General features: G+C 51.1%; 1 protein-coding gene across 1 annotated transcript in view; it reads right to left on the bottom strand.

The window, feature by feature from the left end:
• Positions 1–3,574: 3,574 nt before the first annotated feature.
• The window catches only part of LOC147629891 (protein CNGC15b-like), a 118,791-nt gene continuing 104,386 nt past the window's right edge, over positions 3,575–17,979 (bottom strand). The window contains exons 5-7 of the mRNA XM_086811402.1: positions 5,485–5,596; positions 5,161–5,397; positions 3,575–4,803 (exon numbers count right to left, since the gene is read on the bottom strand). Coding sequence (XP_086667528.1) covers positions 4,084–4,803; positions 5,161–5,397; positions 5,485–5,596 — 1,069 coding nt within the window. The 3' untranslated portion in view covers positions 3,575–4,083. The remainder of the gene's footprint in view (positions 4,804–5,160; positions 5,398–5,484; positions 5,597–17,979) is intronic.

Here is a 17,979-nt window from a genome sequence, read left to right on the forward strand (position 1 = left end):
GATCAGTAACCACTCGGACTACTGGAGCAACTCCTCCTGCTCTTCTCTCCCCAGGCATGGCTGGCCTTCCTTTACACTGTACTTCCCTTTACTTTTGAGCCATCCTCTGTAGCTTCCACTCCTCTCTGGCAATTCTCAAGGCTTCTTCAAAAGTTCCTAGCCTCTTCAGCTCCACTTTCTCCCTCAGATCTGCATGAAGGGACTGGATAAATATGTCGTTCTTAAGAAGAACAAGTGGGTGCTCTATTCCCAAGGAAGTGTCCCATCTTCCCCACAGGTCTTCAAAATGATCCACAAATCTGTCAAAAACATCAGATAGATTAGGCTTTAAATTCTGAATCTCCTGCCACCCATAGAGCATCCGGGGATTCACTATGCATATAGTGCTACACCAAAGCCACTTTAATGTCCTCATATGTCTGACCCTGATTTGGCCGGGCTCCCCATGCCTGCAACCACCTTTTAGCATCTCCTTTCAGTAGCACAGTCAACAAAGTCAATTTATCCTCATCCCTATCCTTACCAAAGATGAAGACTGCCAATTCCATCCCTGCCAAAAACTCCTCTAGACCTTCACCAGCATGACCACTTTAATGTCCTCATATGTCTGACCCCGATTTGGCTGGGCTCTCCATGCCTGCAACTACCTTTTAGCATCGCCTTTCAGCAGCATAGTCAGCAAAGTCAATTTATCCTCATCCCTATCCTTACCAAAGGTGGACTGCCAGTTCCATCCCTGCCAAAAACTCCTCTGGATCTTCACTAGCATGACCATGAAACACAAGATAGGTCATCATGGAAGCCATCTCCATGGCTAAAAACTTCTCAGCCCTGCAAACAAACTGAAGGGTGCTTCAAAGCCCTCCTCAGTGGGGGCACCAAAACAATGATGTGTCGGGGGAGATCTACCTCTATAGCTCGTCCAAACACGCCACCATAGGGAGGGCTCTATAAACTAGCACCACAACAGCAGCACAACACCAAATCAAGACACCAATCCACTCAACTGATGTCCTCTGTCCTCGAGCTGACACAATCGAATACATGAACACTCTCCAAACCTCTCAAACTAATCCAACTCAGTCCTCCAACTGTCCTCCCAAGTCATTCCTGACCTCCAATAGCTCTAATCTTCACTTAAAACCCCTCAGCTGACCTTAGTTGACCACCAACTGTGACTAGCTGACACAAACTGATCAAATGCTGACTAAAAACTAAATCAGACAACTGCTTGCTGACCCCATTCAGAATTATGTCCGCCAAGCTTCCTCGAGGTTCCTCTAGCCTCATCTATCTTCAAAAACTTGCTTCAAAACTTCACAAAACCCGCCAACACACCCCTACTGACTCCCTACTAGCTGAGATCTGACTTATCTACCTCAACCGACTCAGTTCTGAGTCAGATCTCAACACCCCAATGTCCGCTGGCACCTCCAATCCCTCAAATACCTCAAATCCCACCAAGACTCCACTCCTCAGCCTTAAGGCTAACAACAACAGACACCTTTCTGACCTGAGACATCCCTCAACTGGCACCTCCAATCCCTCAAATACCTCAAATCCCACCAAGACTCCACTCCACAGCCTTAAGGCTAACAACAACAGACACCTTTCTGACCTGAGACATCCCTCAACTGACACCTAGACCACAATCCAACCCACCACCTATCAAACTGTGTTCCGACTATACTCAGATTGCCAGACCAAACTCCACAAGCTTCAAACAAGTCAAGATCCACCTTTCAATAGCATCATCTAACTAACCCAAACACACAGCTGACACCAACTAACTGTGTCAGACCCTGCTGACTCCAAATTAAAACTTTCTGACACAGACCTGACTTAGCAATCCTCAGATTTTAACTCGCACATGAGTTCTCTTAGCAATCTCAAACCAAACAACATATACCAGAGCATAGACAACTCATAGATCAAAAACCATAAAAAAACCCTTCTGCATATAGATGATAAAAGAGCTTGTCTCAACAACCGTGAGACCTAGGGATTAAACAAAAAAGAAAGATCATCAAGAACCAAAGGATCTTTCACGAGATTATCCCCAAAAAAAACCCTTTCAAATTTGTATCATCTAACTCCACAGAAAACCAGTAACAATAAAACAACTACAGCTACACTTTGCAGGCTTCCACCATCAAACATAGCAGAGAATTGTTGAGCAAAGCTTTGGACTAGTCCAAGTTCCAACAGAGATGCAGCTTCAAAGATCCTAGGGCACCATCCTCCTACAAGATCCTCTGCTTCCCCTTGCACCCTCTACTTTGGACAGACCCAAACCTCCTCAAGCAAAATCCCGCATCTTCTTCTTCCCAAACAAAACGATCACAACCCACCAAGCTTCCACAGAGCTGCTACACAACAAGACCCCTTGGTTCTCACACACCACTTCTCTCAAACTATGCTCTCCCCAATGCAACTCTTCTCACAATTCTTCCCCGCAACTATGCGCTTCCTTGTCGGCTATTCTCATTCCCCACACATGCAACAGTTCTCTCTCCAATTAACTGGCACAACATCAATTAGTTCTATTTTAGCAGGTGGCCATGCAACAACCACTATTTCCCTAAGGTTCTACACATACTCTACGATTCATTTCAATTTCTAGGGCTTTGCGTGAACACATCTATTGGGCTCAAAGGTTTGGACACAAAAAAACCTATCAACGTGAATCTAATCAAGATAAAGTCTAGATTGGCCGTGGGTCAATAAATAATAGAAAGGGGCTAGTTATTGCTAAAAGTATATAAATAATGCAAGGACCAACACTAGCTTGGTTATTGCTACAAAAGTGACCTTGGGGGCACTTATGATTAGAGGTATCCATGCCACGGACAAGAGAGCTACCAAGGGCGTGCACGACCTCAAGGCCATGGAGGTGGCTCAGATTGGTGGTTGGGATGCCAATTTGGGGTCATCTAGGCTCGGCAAGCTTGCAATAATCAGACCTCATGCTCAGGGGTGGTTCAAGACACTGAACCTATGGTTGGGTGGTGAGTCGCTCCACAATCCATCACCATCATGCAATCCGTACGACGGGTCTATGAAACCTCGTGTACGATTTCCTTGTATGTGGATCTAAGCCAAATCCTATGTGGTTCTATGTCATAATCCTTGGTTAGGTCATGTGTGGACCTTACAGACCCCTTGAGCCCCTAACAACCACAATGACCAACAATGGGAGATTATGAGTAGCATCGCAACCTGGCACATCTGGCATGCACACTGAATTGACGCTATCGAGGGTACTAACACTGCTCCAAAAGTGTTCATTTTCTGCATTGGTCGAACATTATCCACACCCTCCGTGGACTTGGGATCAATTGGCATGAGACTCATACTGCATGCAATGTCGCCACGTGGCCTTCCTAAATGTACTTGGAGCAATGGCCCCTTCCTCACCAGCAGGGATGGAGACTACAGCCCCCATGGTGGTTTTTCCCCTCCCCCCACAGGATGTAGGCTCCCTGCGAGAGCGGCCAGCCATGGAGGGAGCACTCTCTTCTTTTCTTTACAGCCATGTATGTGTGTTGGGCAGGGAGATAATTCACACATGGGCAATTGAAATAATAATTAATTAAAATAGTTAAGCAATCACACTACACAACAAGAAGCCTGACAAAGTTGGCATAAACAACCTAGATAGCAGTCCGTGAACATGTCTCTTACTCGTATCCATAGAGCCTACAATGCAAATCAGCTGTTGTTTTGGGATTCAAACAAGAGCTATTTTACAAGATTCATGAAATGCCTTACACAAATGACAAACTCTCCAGCTTCGCATCTGACCATCTAAAAGAGGTGTTGGTATGAACCCCTCACAGAAAGGCCACCTTTGTGCCAGCAGATTTCATGAGATGTGAAAGCATTGCAGGGCTTCGCGTGAGATGATATCAGTAGCATCTGTTGTCTTATTGGTGCACCATAATAGCTACTCATTAGAGGGTGCACTCCAAATGAAGGGTACCTGAAAGAACAGGAAATTCAGAGTGCAATATGATTTCTCCATCCAAAGAGAGCAGCCCAAGTCAGCAACAAACATTCCACATTCTCATGTGTCTGGCCGCCTTAAATTTGGTCCTGTGCTTCTTCCGGATCCACACCAAAATCTGGCTCTTCCGGCTTCGGAACCTTGAGGAGTTGACTGTGTGTGGTGCTGCTGCTGACTTCTCTCAATTTGTGAACTCCACGCATGGCGTTTTTTGCAAAACGCGAGGCGAAAATGGTAGCACCCAAACTCGGATTGAGATCCTCATTCAAGTCATTTAATGGATTGAAGAGATTTGTCTGTTCCATACCATACAATTCAGCAAGAGATTTCCTCTTCTTGTAGCGTTTCCATGCAGTCTGTATGAAGCAAGCTGCCCATGTCCGCCATTGGTGAGAATAGAACCTAAATGTTTGTTGAAGCTTCTTGCTATGGAGGCGCCGGAACTGTTTTGCCACGAACTTCAAGTCCTCTGCTGTCAATGCAAAGGCCTCCACTTCCCCTTCTGCCTGTACCGTCCGTGTGGACGTTGGCAAATTTATACTGGGCTTTGGATTTAATACCCATGTAAGAAGCTCCTCCCCACAAAAGTGGCCTGGACCGAGTTTGGTTTGATTGAAGAAGCCTGTGCGGCCCCCGTTTGTTGTTATGCTGTCCAGAACACCTCGTATTATAAAGAGCATTTCATTCACCGGATCACCTTCCCTCATTATCACCGTGTGTTTTGTGCATAACACAGGTTTCAACCGTTCACAGATGGCATCCAGCAGCCTATCATCCATTTCATTGAACAACGGGACCTGTTTGTTGACATCATCTTTGATGGTAAGAGGTTTACATAACTGGGTGCAAAACATTTCCTTGAGAAAGCCATTGTAACTTACAACATGCATTGCTACTCACATGCACACACTCCCACCCACGTGTTCATAAAGCACAACCCAAGTACACACACGAGCGCCCCACACACAAACGCATGCGCCCATCCATCCATCCACCCACAAAGCACATAGTACATGCACACGTGCGCGCGCACAGCTGTGTATGCACGCATGCATGTGTGCAAACATGCGCATAAGCGAAGCACAAACATAGACAAATGTACTTAAGATAGCAAACAGATAGACAGTGCCTGAAGCTTAAGTTGAGAATAAAACCTGTTTGACAAGATCCAAACATAGATGCCGCTTTATGTCACGATGCAGATCGGGAGGAAGGCTATGTAATATACCCTCTTCATCGACTCCTCTTGTTGCCACCCACTTATACTGGTTGAAACGACGAACTCGTTCACGTAAATCTTGTGGGAGCTGGCGGTGCCGCATCCATTCTTCAGTATCACCCTGCTTAACTCTCCATTCCTCTAACCGAACCCCCAAAGATTGTAGGTATGTCTACAAACATGATGGATCCATATCATATACAGAACCTTTGAGGAAGCTTTAAAAATATGAATAGAATAGACTCTTGATGGCCCCTACCTGCATATTGCCAATAAGAAGGGCAAATAGCACTAAGCCGAGAATGGCAATAAATATAGCAAATACAATCTCGCCAATAAATGTGCTTGTTATAAGATTTTGCCCCAAAGAACTGCAAAAGCATCCACCCAAGATGAGCCCAATATCTGTCTTTTTAAAAACCACTTAATAGTTGCTTAAGCCCAGTTTAGAAGGAAATGAAAGCATTTTTTAAAATTTAAAAAAAGAGCACTCTCATTAGGCCTGCTATTAATTTTTTTAAGCATTAAAGGGAATAAAAATTAACTAGCATTACCTCAATTCAGAAAAGGGAATTAAAATTAAATAGGTGCTTGATATTTTGGAGAGTGGTATACCATCTACTCGGAGCTGATGCTGCTCTCATGTTTCTATGTTCTTAGTATTTCCATGATGAGTTTCCATGGACAGTTCTGTATCACCCAAGTGAGATAGCTATGTTTATGTTTTCTTTCTGTTTTATTTTCCATTACATGATGAGATATATGCTATGGACATTATTGTATCACTTTGGTCTCATAGGCCCATTGGGTCTTTAGTAGACGCTTAATATATCTTTCTTTATTTCTCTCTCTATCTTTAGTAGACGCTTAATATCTCTCTCTCTCTCTCTCTCTCTCTCTCTCTCTCTCTCTCTCTCTCGTGCACACCTTCCAACACTGTGATGTGGACACATCCTTACCATTTAGCCACTTTCAAGGGCATGTTCATGGCCGAGTCTTGGTCAATTTTGGGGCTTTTCAGCCATTTCATTGTATTTGGCCTAGGCGCCCAATGAGCAGGCAAGTGTCAACAGTTCTATTATATTTGGACATATTATTGATAAGTTAGGGTTGGCAGCCCCGGATAGTCAGTAGCGCAACCTGCTCTCCTCCCCCCCCCCCTCCCTTTCTTTCTTTCGTTCTCTTTTCCTTTTCTTTTCTTCTTCTTCTTCTTCTTTTCTTTTCCTTTCTGTGCCCTCCGCCCCTCCCTTTCCTCTCTTCTCCGCCATCTCTAGCCCATCCTTGTTCCTCCGGCAGCGCCCTCAAGTTGTGGGTATTTCCTCATTGTCTCGGCAAGTTTCGGCCTCTTCTGGTCGTCGCCCCCAGGAGGACTTCATGGAAGCCACTCCGTCTCCCCCGACCGAGGCCATCATTACTTGCCGTTCGTTTTCCGAAGCGGACCTGCAACTTCTCGCTACGATTGTCGCATCCCTAAAGGCCTCCACTCTGGTATGCAAGATTGTCAGTAGCCACCCCGTGCGTGGCCAACTCAGAGATCTTCTTCAGGGTCGCCTCCTAGGTGCGCCAGCAAAGATCGCAGATATTCATCCTTTGGGACGCAGCTACTACCAGGTTGAGTTCCACTCACCAGCGGCGTCTGATCTTGTCATGCAGCCGAGCCCCATTGCACTGCATACGGCCCAGGCCTTCTTTGCACGGTGGCAGCATGGCTTCAACCTGGCATCTGACCCAAGGCTTTCCCGTGACAGTCTGCTTTCCAGGCCTCAAGAAGGAATACCTTTCTCTTCTCCCAGTGATTGGTGGTGCCATCAGGAGAGTGATGAAATCCCCCCCACCCCCCCCTCCCCCCCCACCATTGCCTCGGCCCTCACACGAGCAACGGAGATTCCATCCCTCCGCATTTGTATTGCCTCGCCGAATTCTGTGCCTCACATGATATCTATTCCCAGTCTTCGAGGCGATCCCATTATGCAGCGAGTGGAGTATTCCGGCCTTCCAGGCCAATGCTTTATTTGCAAACAGATGGGTCATCTGGCCAGAGTTTTCCCTCAGCGTCAGACTAGGCGACCGCCCCTGGTGGTTCCCCCTCCTACTTCCCACTCAGATCCTCATTCGGGGGCCGAGGGAGGAGCACATTCCCAGGCCGCGGAGCATAGGTTCTGACCATGGATGACCCATCAGACGGTTGGCCCCCGCCCCGGTCACCAGCCGAGCACCAGAGCTAAGCGTCACCACTGTGCCCACCAGGCTGTCAACATGCAGGAGGATTCGGTTCTGTCAAAGAACCATTTCGAGCACTTATCACAGCACCCGCCCACAAACGGCGGGCCCACTCCAGTCACGGAGAGGGTCCCCCCCCCCCCCCCCCCCCGAGGTGGCACCGATTCCTCGTCGCGACTTCTCCTTTGGCCTTCAGTGCCCACTGGGGCAGGTTGACCCCACCCTCGCTTCGTCGAGCCTTCCCCAGCAACCTTCCTCTCAGATGGATACCTCTCAGCAGCATCCCTCTCCAGCCTCTCTGCCTTCCCACTCCCCCTCACCTCCTCCCCCACCACCTCCCCCCCCACCCCCACCCTCGCCTCCGACTCTTCCCGCAGTCGCCCCATTTGCCCCTTCCTCTTTCTCCATGCCTACGATCCCCCCCCCCCCCCCCCCCCTTCTCCAAAGCATTCCCGTCGGCCCCCTGCAGCCCCTGACCCAAAGAGGAGACAACCGGCGAGTACCGTTTACCGCCTAATTCATCGTTTCTCAGAGCCGGTGGAGATGACCATTGCGGCCTCACCAGTGAGGGCTCTCCCACCTGAGGCTCCAGGCGGGGGCCCCCCAAGATATTGGGGCAGCCTGTGGATTATAGTTTCTTCCGATGTCTTCGGACGGAAGGGACAGACAGGTTCGAGGAGACCATAGCCCCTATTCGGGTATGTGTGGTCTTCCACCACTCCAGACCCTCTACACCAAAGAATGGCACAATGATCTTCTCTTTCCCCTTGAGCGCAGCCCCGGAGACTGAGTGGGATCCAGAGTCGGTGGCCACTACCATACAGGATCAGGTAGTTGAGCTATCACATCATCTGCAAGATCTCCGGATCACAAATGTTCTTACTCATCTATGGCCTTTGGTCAAGATGGAGCTTGGTGGATCAGCACACAAAGACCAGGGAGGGGAGATGGTGACCTCCAGCTTGGAGGTGCTGCTTTTTGTGTTCATGCATACTCTCTTGCAGTACCTCTCCCCCCTTCTTACAAATACCTCCATTGTGATCGATGGAGCACAGAGTATGCATACTCTCACGCTCGGGCAGACTGGCAGTAATGGAGGGCAGGATCCACGCCCACTTGGCGCGACTCTGCACCGGGACAGATTGTGACTATTCCCCGTCTAAGCCCGCACCCAAGACTCTTCAAGTGGAGGGCAGTTCCAGTAGTTCCCACTCACACAGAGATTGATATGAGGATTGTCTCATGGAACATTCAGGGCTTAGGGGGGCCTCAGTGCTTTCAAAGATGAGGCGTCCTTAGAGGAGAGCTACATCAAGTCTGTTCCTGCAGGAGGACTGAACAATTGCGCTCGTTGAAGCTTCTGCTCCCCCCCTGCTCGCGCTACAGTCTGCACGCTCACCCGTCTGCCCTCGCGTCTCCCCCGCCTCTGCTCTTTAGCGCTCTTTTGCCGCCGCCTCTGCCCTCTCGCCCCCCCCCCCTCCCCCCCCCCGGCCTCTGCTCATTCGCGCCCCCCCCCCCCCCCCCCCCCCCCCCCCCCGGCGCCTGTGCTCATTCGCGCTAGCCTCCCCCGCCACTGCTCCTTCGCGTTAGCCCCCCCCTGCTCCGTTTTTTTCTTTTTCTTCCGCCCCCCCTGCCTTTTTGTCGCCTCTGTGTTTTAATCCCCTCCCCTCATTTTCTCCCCCTCCTCTGCCGTCTTCCGTCCTTTCCCCCTCCGCCCATCCCCGCTCCGCCTTTGTGCAGCTCAGTTCCTGCAGGGTTTTCCGTTTTCGCTTCGCCTTCGACAAAGCTTCGGACACTGATGGAGGCTCCTCCCGCCCCACCTCAAAGGGACTCTTCCGCAGCCCCCTCGCCCACCCCTGAGGATACCCCCATCAGGCTTTCTCTTTCGCCAGAAGAGGAAGCGAGCCTCGCCGCAGAGGTGGAACGCCTCCAGGCCCATTCCACCATCTGCCGTATAGTCGGCACTCGCCCCAGTAGAGGGGAGATCCGGGATCTTCTCCAGGCCCGCCTTCTTGCAGATGTGGGCAAGATCCTAGACGTTCAGCTACTGGGCCGTGGACACTACCAAGTTGAGTTCGAGACAGGCCAGAGCATGGCCCAGGTCCTAGCCATGAGTCCCCTTGACATCAGGGGCGCTCGGGCCTTCTTCAGACCTTGGCACCATGGCTTCGACCCAGCAGCGGCCGAGCAGGGGGAGCACCTATTTCATGTCACAGTTTGCTTCCCTAGACTCCGCCGCGAGTACCTTCCGCTCCTTTCTAGGATAGGAGCATTGGTGGGCTCAGTGCTTGAGACTGGCCCCACAGCAACTTCAGCGGTGGCTAGAGCAGCTGGCCTGCCTTCAGTCAGAGTTTTGGTTCCTGACATCTCCTCTCTTCCGAAGGTCATTCAGCTACCTAGGATAGGGGGGGGGATGGATTGATCAGAGAGTGGAGTTCTCGGGGCTCCCGAACTAGTGTTCTATATGCAGACAAGTCCGCCACCTGGCAAAGGCCTGCCCTCGCAGGAGACCCTGACCTTCACCACAGCAGCAGCAGGTCCCCGATGGCCCGCCCACAGATGCGGCTCGGCAGGTACCCTCCGGGACACCTGCTCAGCCCACGAAGACCTCGGATTGGCAGCCTCGACAGGGGCGCCCTAGAGGGAGACAGCCACAGCAGCAGGCCCAGAGGCCGATGCAGCAGCAGTCACAGTCTCAGCATCACTGGGTTCCAGTGAGGAACCGCTTTGCTCCCCTCCAGGAGGAGACCCCAGCGCAGACTGAGGATCTGGAGATGCCAGCACCCCCTCCTTCGCCCCCACCCCCCCTCCCCCTCCCCCGTCCCCCCCCCCTCCCCGCCTTCGCCCCCCCCCTCTCTCGCTCCCGTTTTGTCTACGGCTCCTTCCCCACCTCCTTCTCCCCCCCCCCTCCTCCCCACTCGCCTCAGCTCCTCGGGAGGCCCTGGCAGTACCCTGGCGCTCACTTGCTGTTCGGCCGGCACTGAGCACCGACCTTGCTCGAGCACCGCAGAGGAGACCTACCATGCCGATTCGGGCTTCACGGATATCCTCTATCTGCAGTCGGCTGAGTAGGCTCGACACTAGACAGCGCTCGGAGGCTTTTGACTACTCCTTCACTCGGCTTATTGGAGCGGAGGGCCCCCATGAGCCAGCACCCATCAGAGTGCATGTGGTGATACCTCCGGCCCGAGGGGAGGAGGCACTTGATTCAGCGGTGGCCTTCTTCTTCCCTCTTTGTGGCACTAGTGACCGGGAGTGGACTCTAGATCTCGCTCTTAGCATACTGAAGACTCAGGCAGTTGAGTTTTCTCACCATACGAGCGATCTGGAGGTGACAGACGTGATAGGCCGACTCTGGGAGCTGGCTCACTTCTTTGATTCCGGGAGTGCGGATGCCTCCGGAGTTCGCCACTTGGTGGTTCGCATAGTGGCAGACCTAGCACGCGACCCTGGATATGTATGTATACACGAGGTTGCTCTCTCTAAGCGCGAGGCCGTCGCCATGGGACACAGCCACCACTAGCGCCTGATCCGAGATTCTTGCAGCACACCGGGTGGGCAGATTCGTAGCCGCTCGGATGAGGACTATTCTCCATCCAAGCCGCTTGCGAAGGCCCGCCGTATGGCTGAGACAGCCTCCACCTCAGCAGGTCATCCATGAGGATCATCTCATGGAATGTACAGGGCCTTGGCAGCGCACACTATGTACGCTATCGTGGATGCTTGAGGCAGGAGCTTCAGAGATGCCTGGTTGGGGGCAGTATTGATATTCTGATGATGCAGGAGCACCACTTGAGTGAGAGCAGGATTCGGAGATATGGTTCCGTGATGCCTGACAGATGGGACACATTTTGGTCTGCAAGTTTTGGCCCTTGGGTGGGCAGGGAGGAGTATGTATGGTCATTGCGGATGCATGGCGGCAGGCCATTGTGGATCGCGGGGTCATTGTGCCTGGTAGAGCATAGTATGTTATTCTGAGGATGCATGATGAGCCCTTTGGCGTGCTCAATGTCTATGCGCCTAACCATGCTAGTGCCAGAGCAGAGTTTTGGACTCTTGTTACAGATGCATTGCCCAAGGCCGCACATTGGTGTGTCGGAGGAGACTTCAACATGCTTGAGGACCCGGCTGACAGGGTGGGAGGCAGTCATGTTACAGTGCACGGCACGGAGCTTGCAGCTTGGGAGCGATTTTGCATGACACTGCGGATCACTGATGCATGGCAGCATGAGGCTTTCTCCCGCTCTCAGGACAATCTTAGTTTTTCTCGGTCGGATCGCCGGCAGGGAAGGACTAATCTATCACGGATTGATCGCTTCTATGTGGGCGACAGGTTCGGGGAGCGTGGGGGCTCCGTTGGCATTCTCGCTGGCACTTCTTTTTCAGACCATGCGCCAGTTATTTTGACACTTGAGGAGGGGACACGGGAAACCAGCTTACAGTTGAGGATCCCAAAGAGGATACTTACATATTCCAGTCTTTCTGAGGACATTGAGAGGATATGGCATGATAGCCAGAGCTCTGACCTGGATGCAGCAGGCCAGTGTGCCCAGGGACTCATCGAGCTCAGCTCTTTTTTGCACGTTGTAGCCTTGACATGGCTGGGAGAGACACGAGAGCGGGAGCGCCGCTTGAGGCGTAGCCTTGCTTCGCTCCAGCACCTTCAGGAGCAGCAGCCTACATGTGAGTGGGTGGCGTCCCAGCTGAGCCAGGCACGCCAGGAGGGTAGAGAGGCAGAGGAGCAGAGACATGAGATCTACTATCATCGCCAGGTCTCACAGTGGACGCAGCTTGGTGATAGAGTGACTGGGGAGTTCTTTGAGATTACCGGACCCCGCCATGCTCGAGCAGGTGTACGCCAGCTCAAGAGACAGGATGGTTCATTAGCCACTGAGCCCGGGGAGATTAGAGCCGTTGCCACTGAGTTCTATAGAGACCTGCTCTTAGCGGAGCCAGCCACGGAGGCACGTGATGCTTGCAGACAGACTGTGTGGGCCCATGTACAGAGGAGGGTCACAGATCGTATCTACAGTGATTAATGAAACAGAGGGTCATTAATCAGCTAATTACTCTCTCGACTTTTACAATTGGTCTAATTCCTTTTACATGGAGTTAGTAGACATCATTGCTAAGCTAATGAATGCCTGGTCTCTCAATTTGGACAAGAATCAAAGGAATTAGAGCACTTTTACTACTGGTTTTACAGGTTTTTCTCAAAACAGAGAAGGGGATTTGATATTTTTGGTATGTATGCACCTTGGTTGGTGTTGATATACAACATTGAGCTTGTTTAGGTGTCAATGCAAGCTATCCACACTTTATTGAACCACTACATTGCAATTTGAAGCCTTGGAAAGTGCGACAAAAGAGGGTACTTTGGACTATGTATGCCAGTTCAATTTGAATGCAATCAGAGTGAATTTGTACATCAACAGTGAAGTTCGTTGAGTACTTTGGAGTATCTGGAACACTTATTAGAGTGTGGTTGAGCTGAGGAAGGCTCATTGATAGAATTGGACGTGTATGGAAGGTGCATTTGCATTGAGCAAATATGTCAGACAACCCAGTACAGATTGTGGGTGAGAAGTGGGATAGAAAGAACTTCCAGGCATGGAAGTACAGGATTAAAAGCTTTCTGAAGGGAAAAGGATTTTGGAACCTTGTTACAGGTTTTGAGCCAGAGCCGGAACTACCCCGACAACCTACACAACAACAGGTTGTAGCTCATTAAGCAATGGTCAGAGAGAGCATACAAAGTTTTGCATTACTTGTCTATATGTATCTCGGATGCTATACTCATACATATACATGATGCTGAGAATCCCAAGGATGCATGGGATACATTGGTAAAGCTGTTTGATACAGATACTAGTGCTCGTAAGTCTCAGTTGTTGAGATAATAGATTCATAATGTGAAGCAGAAAGTAAGGAGTATCCAAATAGAGGTGTGTGTGATGTGAGAGAGGGGGTCTACATCTTCTTGTGATGATCCTTCTATTAGTAGATATAAAGAAAAAAACCAATTGTTCGGGTGAATACAACACTGTTAAAAAGTAGTCCATCCCTCCTCAGCTGGTCACTACAACACATCGGAAGCACAATAGCAATTTTTTGTAGCGTTTTTGCAACGTTTTTAGAAGGAAAATATCAGGGGTTTTCACCATGTTGAGTAGCGATTTATCGCTACTCTGTATCGTTTTCTGCAGCTGCGCAGCACTTTTTGCAAACGAAATTTCGCTGCCCAAAGCAGCATGTACAAAAGCAAAAAAATGCTACTACATTGTAAACATATCTCCCTTTTTTTGTAGCTTCTTTTGCCGCCACATAGTTTTATCTTTTGAATACAATAAAATTGTACTATGAGTTTTTTATAGGTTTATGCCTTATCTATCACTTCTATCTCTCCTACCCTATCCTCCTCAAGCTCAAGCAAGGTATGTCTACCCTTTTAATTTATTTCCTATGCAAAGGGCTTGATCTTTCTTATCCCCAAGGGGGAGGGAGTGTCTGATGATATTCGACAGTGCAGACCTATTATGATCCTCAATACTGTCTACAAGGTTCTGGCCAAGGCCTTGAGTTTGAGGATCCAGCCCTTCCTTGGGGAGTTGATTCATGCTACCCAGACAGGATTCGTTAAGGAGCGCAATATCCTTGACAACATTTTCACCTTTTGGGAGGCGACGGCCCGAGCTAGATTTCTTGGCGGCGAGGACCTGGTCGTTATGCTTCTTGATTTTGAGAAGGCATACGATAGAGTCGATTGGGGTTTCCTAGAGGGCACTATGCTTCGCCTGGGTTTTGAGCCAGTCTGGATTCGAGGGGGGTGGCGGCTCTATATTCCACAGCTCACAGCCAGGTGCTGATGGCAGGAGGACGGGGGCCAAGTTTTGAGTTGACCATATCAGTCCGTCAGGGGTGCCCTCTCACCCCGTTTCTTTTTCTCTTCTTTGCTGAGGCTATGAGCATGTATCTGACAGCAGAGGAGGTTGGTTTGAGAGGACTCCAGCTCCCAGTCCGGGGAGAGGACCTGCTCGATTCTGAGTTTGCTGATGACACGGGTTTATTTTTGAATGACCAGGAGGCCAATCTTTAGAGGGCAGAGCAGTCGCTACAGGTTTTTGGTGCAGCTTCGGGAGCACTGATCAATTGGCGCAAGACAGTGGCCTTTTGGATCAGTAGCGCTCCCACTTCGGCATGGAGCCCAAACCCGGGTTTTAGATGGATCCCCCCTGGCACAGCAGTGCAGTATTTGGGATGCCAGATTGGACTTGATTTGTCACCTGAGCAGCAGATCGCCCCGCTTCTTCTGAGCATTCGGAAGAAGCTTATGTATTGGAGTACCGCTCGGCTATCCTTGGCTGGGAGGGTGGTGGTGACAAATCAGGTGCTTTTAGCGACCATGTGGTACATCACGTCTTGCTGGATCTTCTCGAGCTCTTGCATCAGCCAGGTACAGAGGCTGATCAGGAACTTTCTTTGGTCTGGGCGGGACGGTCAGCCAGCCCGGGCTAAGGTTGCTTGGGCAGTTATTACTCTTCCGCTGGCGCAGGGGGGGCTTGGGCATTATAGATCCAGTTGATCACAATAGAGCCTTATTGGGGAAGCTTATTGTTCGGGGGCTGCTTCCAGGCGCTGAGCCTTGGAAGGAGCTTCTTTTTCAACGACTGCAGGCTAGGGCTCCTCCAGCAAGGGGCACCTGGGCAACAGAGATACGATGGATCTTCATAGAGATGAGGAGGACAGGCCTCAGTAGAGGATGGGAGGACAGATTTGCCTTGAGTATCCAGCGAGCTTGGGAGCTTCTGAGACCGGGGCTTTCTCAGAGACCTCCTACTTGTGATGAGGAGCGGGCCAGACAGCCGCTCATCTGGAGCCCCGCGGTACGCACTGAGCAGGGTCATATGCTGGGTTCTCGGCCTCGTCTAGCCTGGGCACCATTGGCGACAGGCCCAGCACACAGTTTTGGAGACTGGCAGGCCTTCTGCAGTCTCCCAGAGGAGGTCCAGGTGGAGAGGCTGAGTCACTTCAGAGGGGGGCTGATTATGAGGGATGACATTCAGGAGGCGCTCACTGAGGAGTGGTTCACGCCTTTCGAGCCAGCGGCCCCACGGTGGATGGGAGCCTTTACACAGATGGAGATCCTGATTGCTGTCATAGCTTGCACTGAGGATGGTAGATGCCTCTACTATGAGATCCAGGATGAGGGCAGACTTCAGAGAGTGGAGGCGGAGTCGCCTTTGGTTGCAGAGTGCATCTTTCAGAGGATACGGGTAGTGGCCGCCACTTCCTGGAAGTGGCATATTGATCCAGACCCTGCAGATGTGGACCTGATTGGCGCATTTGGGCATATGCTGCGCACCCCTTGGCCCGGCTCCAGTGGGACCCTGGCGAGTACGAGTGGCATGATCCTTTTGCGTCCCCCAAGGCGACAGAGATTACCTTTTTCCAGTACACTGTTCGGTTGGGGAGGCATATTTTGACTGCGAGGAGGATGGCCTCTCCAGCGGCGGCGGCGGAGCATTGGAGGCTACAGGGACTCTCACAGGAGTTCCTGGAGGATTTCTGGGCCAGGCTCTGGGCTAGTCGACAGGCACGCAGGATCTCGACTTTTCAGTGGCTGGTTGCCCACAGGGGCTCTGCAGTTGGCACCTGGCTTATCTACAGTGGTCTTCCGACGGCCTGTGTCCGATGCGGCCACCCTTAGGAGACACAGAGATACTGCCTATGGGACTGTCCACAGGCGAAGCAAATTTGGCTGAGGATACTGCGCATTTTGGCCCCCCTCTCCCTAGAGGGCATGTATACGTGGGGGGCCGCTGCTTGGTCGACATCGTCAGGGCCTGCTTTGGGATACGAGACGGAGCAGGACAGCCAGGCCATCAGATTCATTAGGGGCCAGCCTCGCCTTGTTCCTTCACTGGATTTCTCGTCCGCCGTCTGGACACAGGAGAGGGATTTACGATGGGAGCTCCTCAGCAGCCTCACCATCTGGTTCACCTGGAGAGCCCGGTGTTTCAGGGCCTTTGAGGGGAGACTGGAGCCACCAGCAGAGACTGTTCGGGGGATTTGGCAGGAGCTGATCCACACCCTGCGCGGACAGTATGACCGCATCAGGGGCAACTCGGATGCGGTGATCTTGCGGCGCCAGGCCTTCCACACCACTTGGCGCAGCGGCCCCTTCTATACGCTAAACGCGGGAACCCCCCGCTGGCATTACAGGCACCTGTTGGCTTTTTCCCCCTCCTATTGTATGATGTAGCTCTCAGTTATTTGTACTGATCTTTGTACCTTTTGCACCTAGGGAGAGTCTCCCTAGCTGCCTTGATTGGATCTCCGCTATGCTTTCTTATGAGCAAGAGAATTTATTGTACTGATCTTTGTACCTTTTACACCTAGGGAGAGTCTCCCTAGCTGCCTTGATTGGATCTCCGCTATGCTTTCTTATGAGCAAGAGAATTTATTGTAGCCCAGTGGGCGTTTTTTTTAAACTAATGAAAGGATCTTTTCTCAGGAAAAAAAAAAGAGGAGAGCTACATCGAGCTATGGTGGGGGGATCTATCGACATTCTTTTCCTTCAGGAGCACCATCTTACTGAGGGGCGTACTTGCCGCTGCGGGAAGATTCTACCAAGCAGGAGTCCTACTTTTTGGTCTCCATCCTTCGGCCCTTCAGGGACGCGGGGAGGAGAGTGTCTCTCTGTCAGTGAGCAGCTTCCATCGTCTGTGACAGGATCAGGAGTCATAGTTCCAAGACGTGCTCAGTGGGTTACCATTTTGATTGGAGAGGATAGCGTTGGCTTCCTCAACATTTATGCCCCAAATACGGCTGCAAATAGAGCTATCTTTTGGAGCACTGCACGACAGGCCCTTCCCCAGGCTGATTTTTGGTGCACGGGCGGTGACTTCAACATGATAGAGGCAACAGAGGACAGACTTGGAGGTGGCACGGCCATTGTCTCAAGGGTGGAGTACTTTGCATGACAAGAGATGATACTAATTCTTAGGGGGCAGGATGCTTGGCATCTTCCAGAGTTTGGGCACAGCCCTGGGAGTCTTAGCTTTTCTCGATCGGATAGGCGGAGCACTGGCCCCAACTTCTCTCGGCTAGAAAGGTTTTATGTTGACGAGTGGGCTTGCAGCCGTGGAGGCATGGTTGGTATTCTGGCAGGCACTACATTTTTCAGATCATGCCCTAGTTATTGTGTCCCTAGAGGACCCATGAAGGCATGACAGACATGCAAGCTCCAGGATTCCACACAGCCTCATTCAGGACCCCAAGATTTGTAGCCCGATTGAGCAGATATGAGCGGGTTTGGACTTTTCCTCAGGATCTACAGCATGCACTTTGGATGAAGGCCTTGGGGAGGTCAATATTTTCTTACAGGAGGCAGCCCAGAGGAGATTGGAGGGATTTCGGGAGCAAGAGAGGAGTCTGAGGAGGGGCCTAGCCTCTTTACAGCATCTTCAGGAGAGTTCCCCGGACAGCCCGTGGATTGAGAGTCAGATCGCTGTTGCCCGCATGGAGATTCTGC

Source organism: Cibotium barometz, chromosome 17 (assembly GCF_041138505.1).
Source record: "Cibotium barometz isolate CiBa-2024 chromosome 17, ASM4113850v1, whole genome shotgun sequence".
Taxonomy (NCBI): Eukaryota; Viridiplantae; Streptophyta; class Polypodiopsida; order Cyatheales; family Cibotiaceae; genus Cibotium; species Cibotium barometz.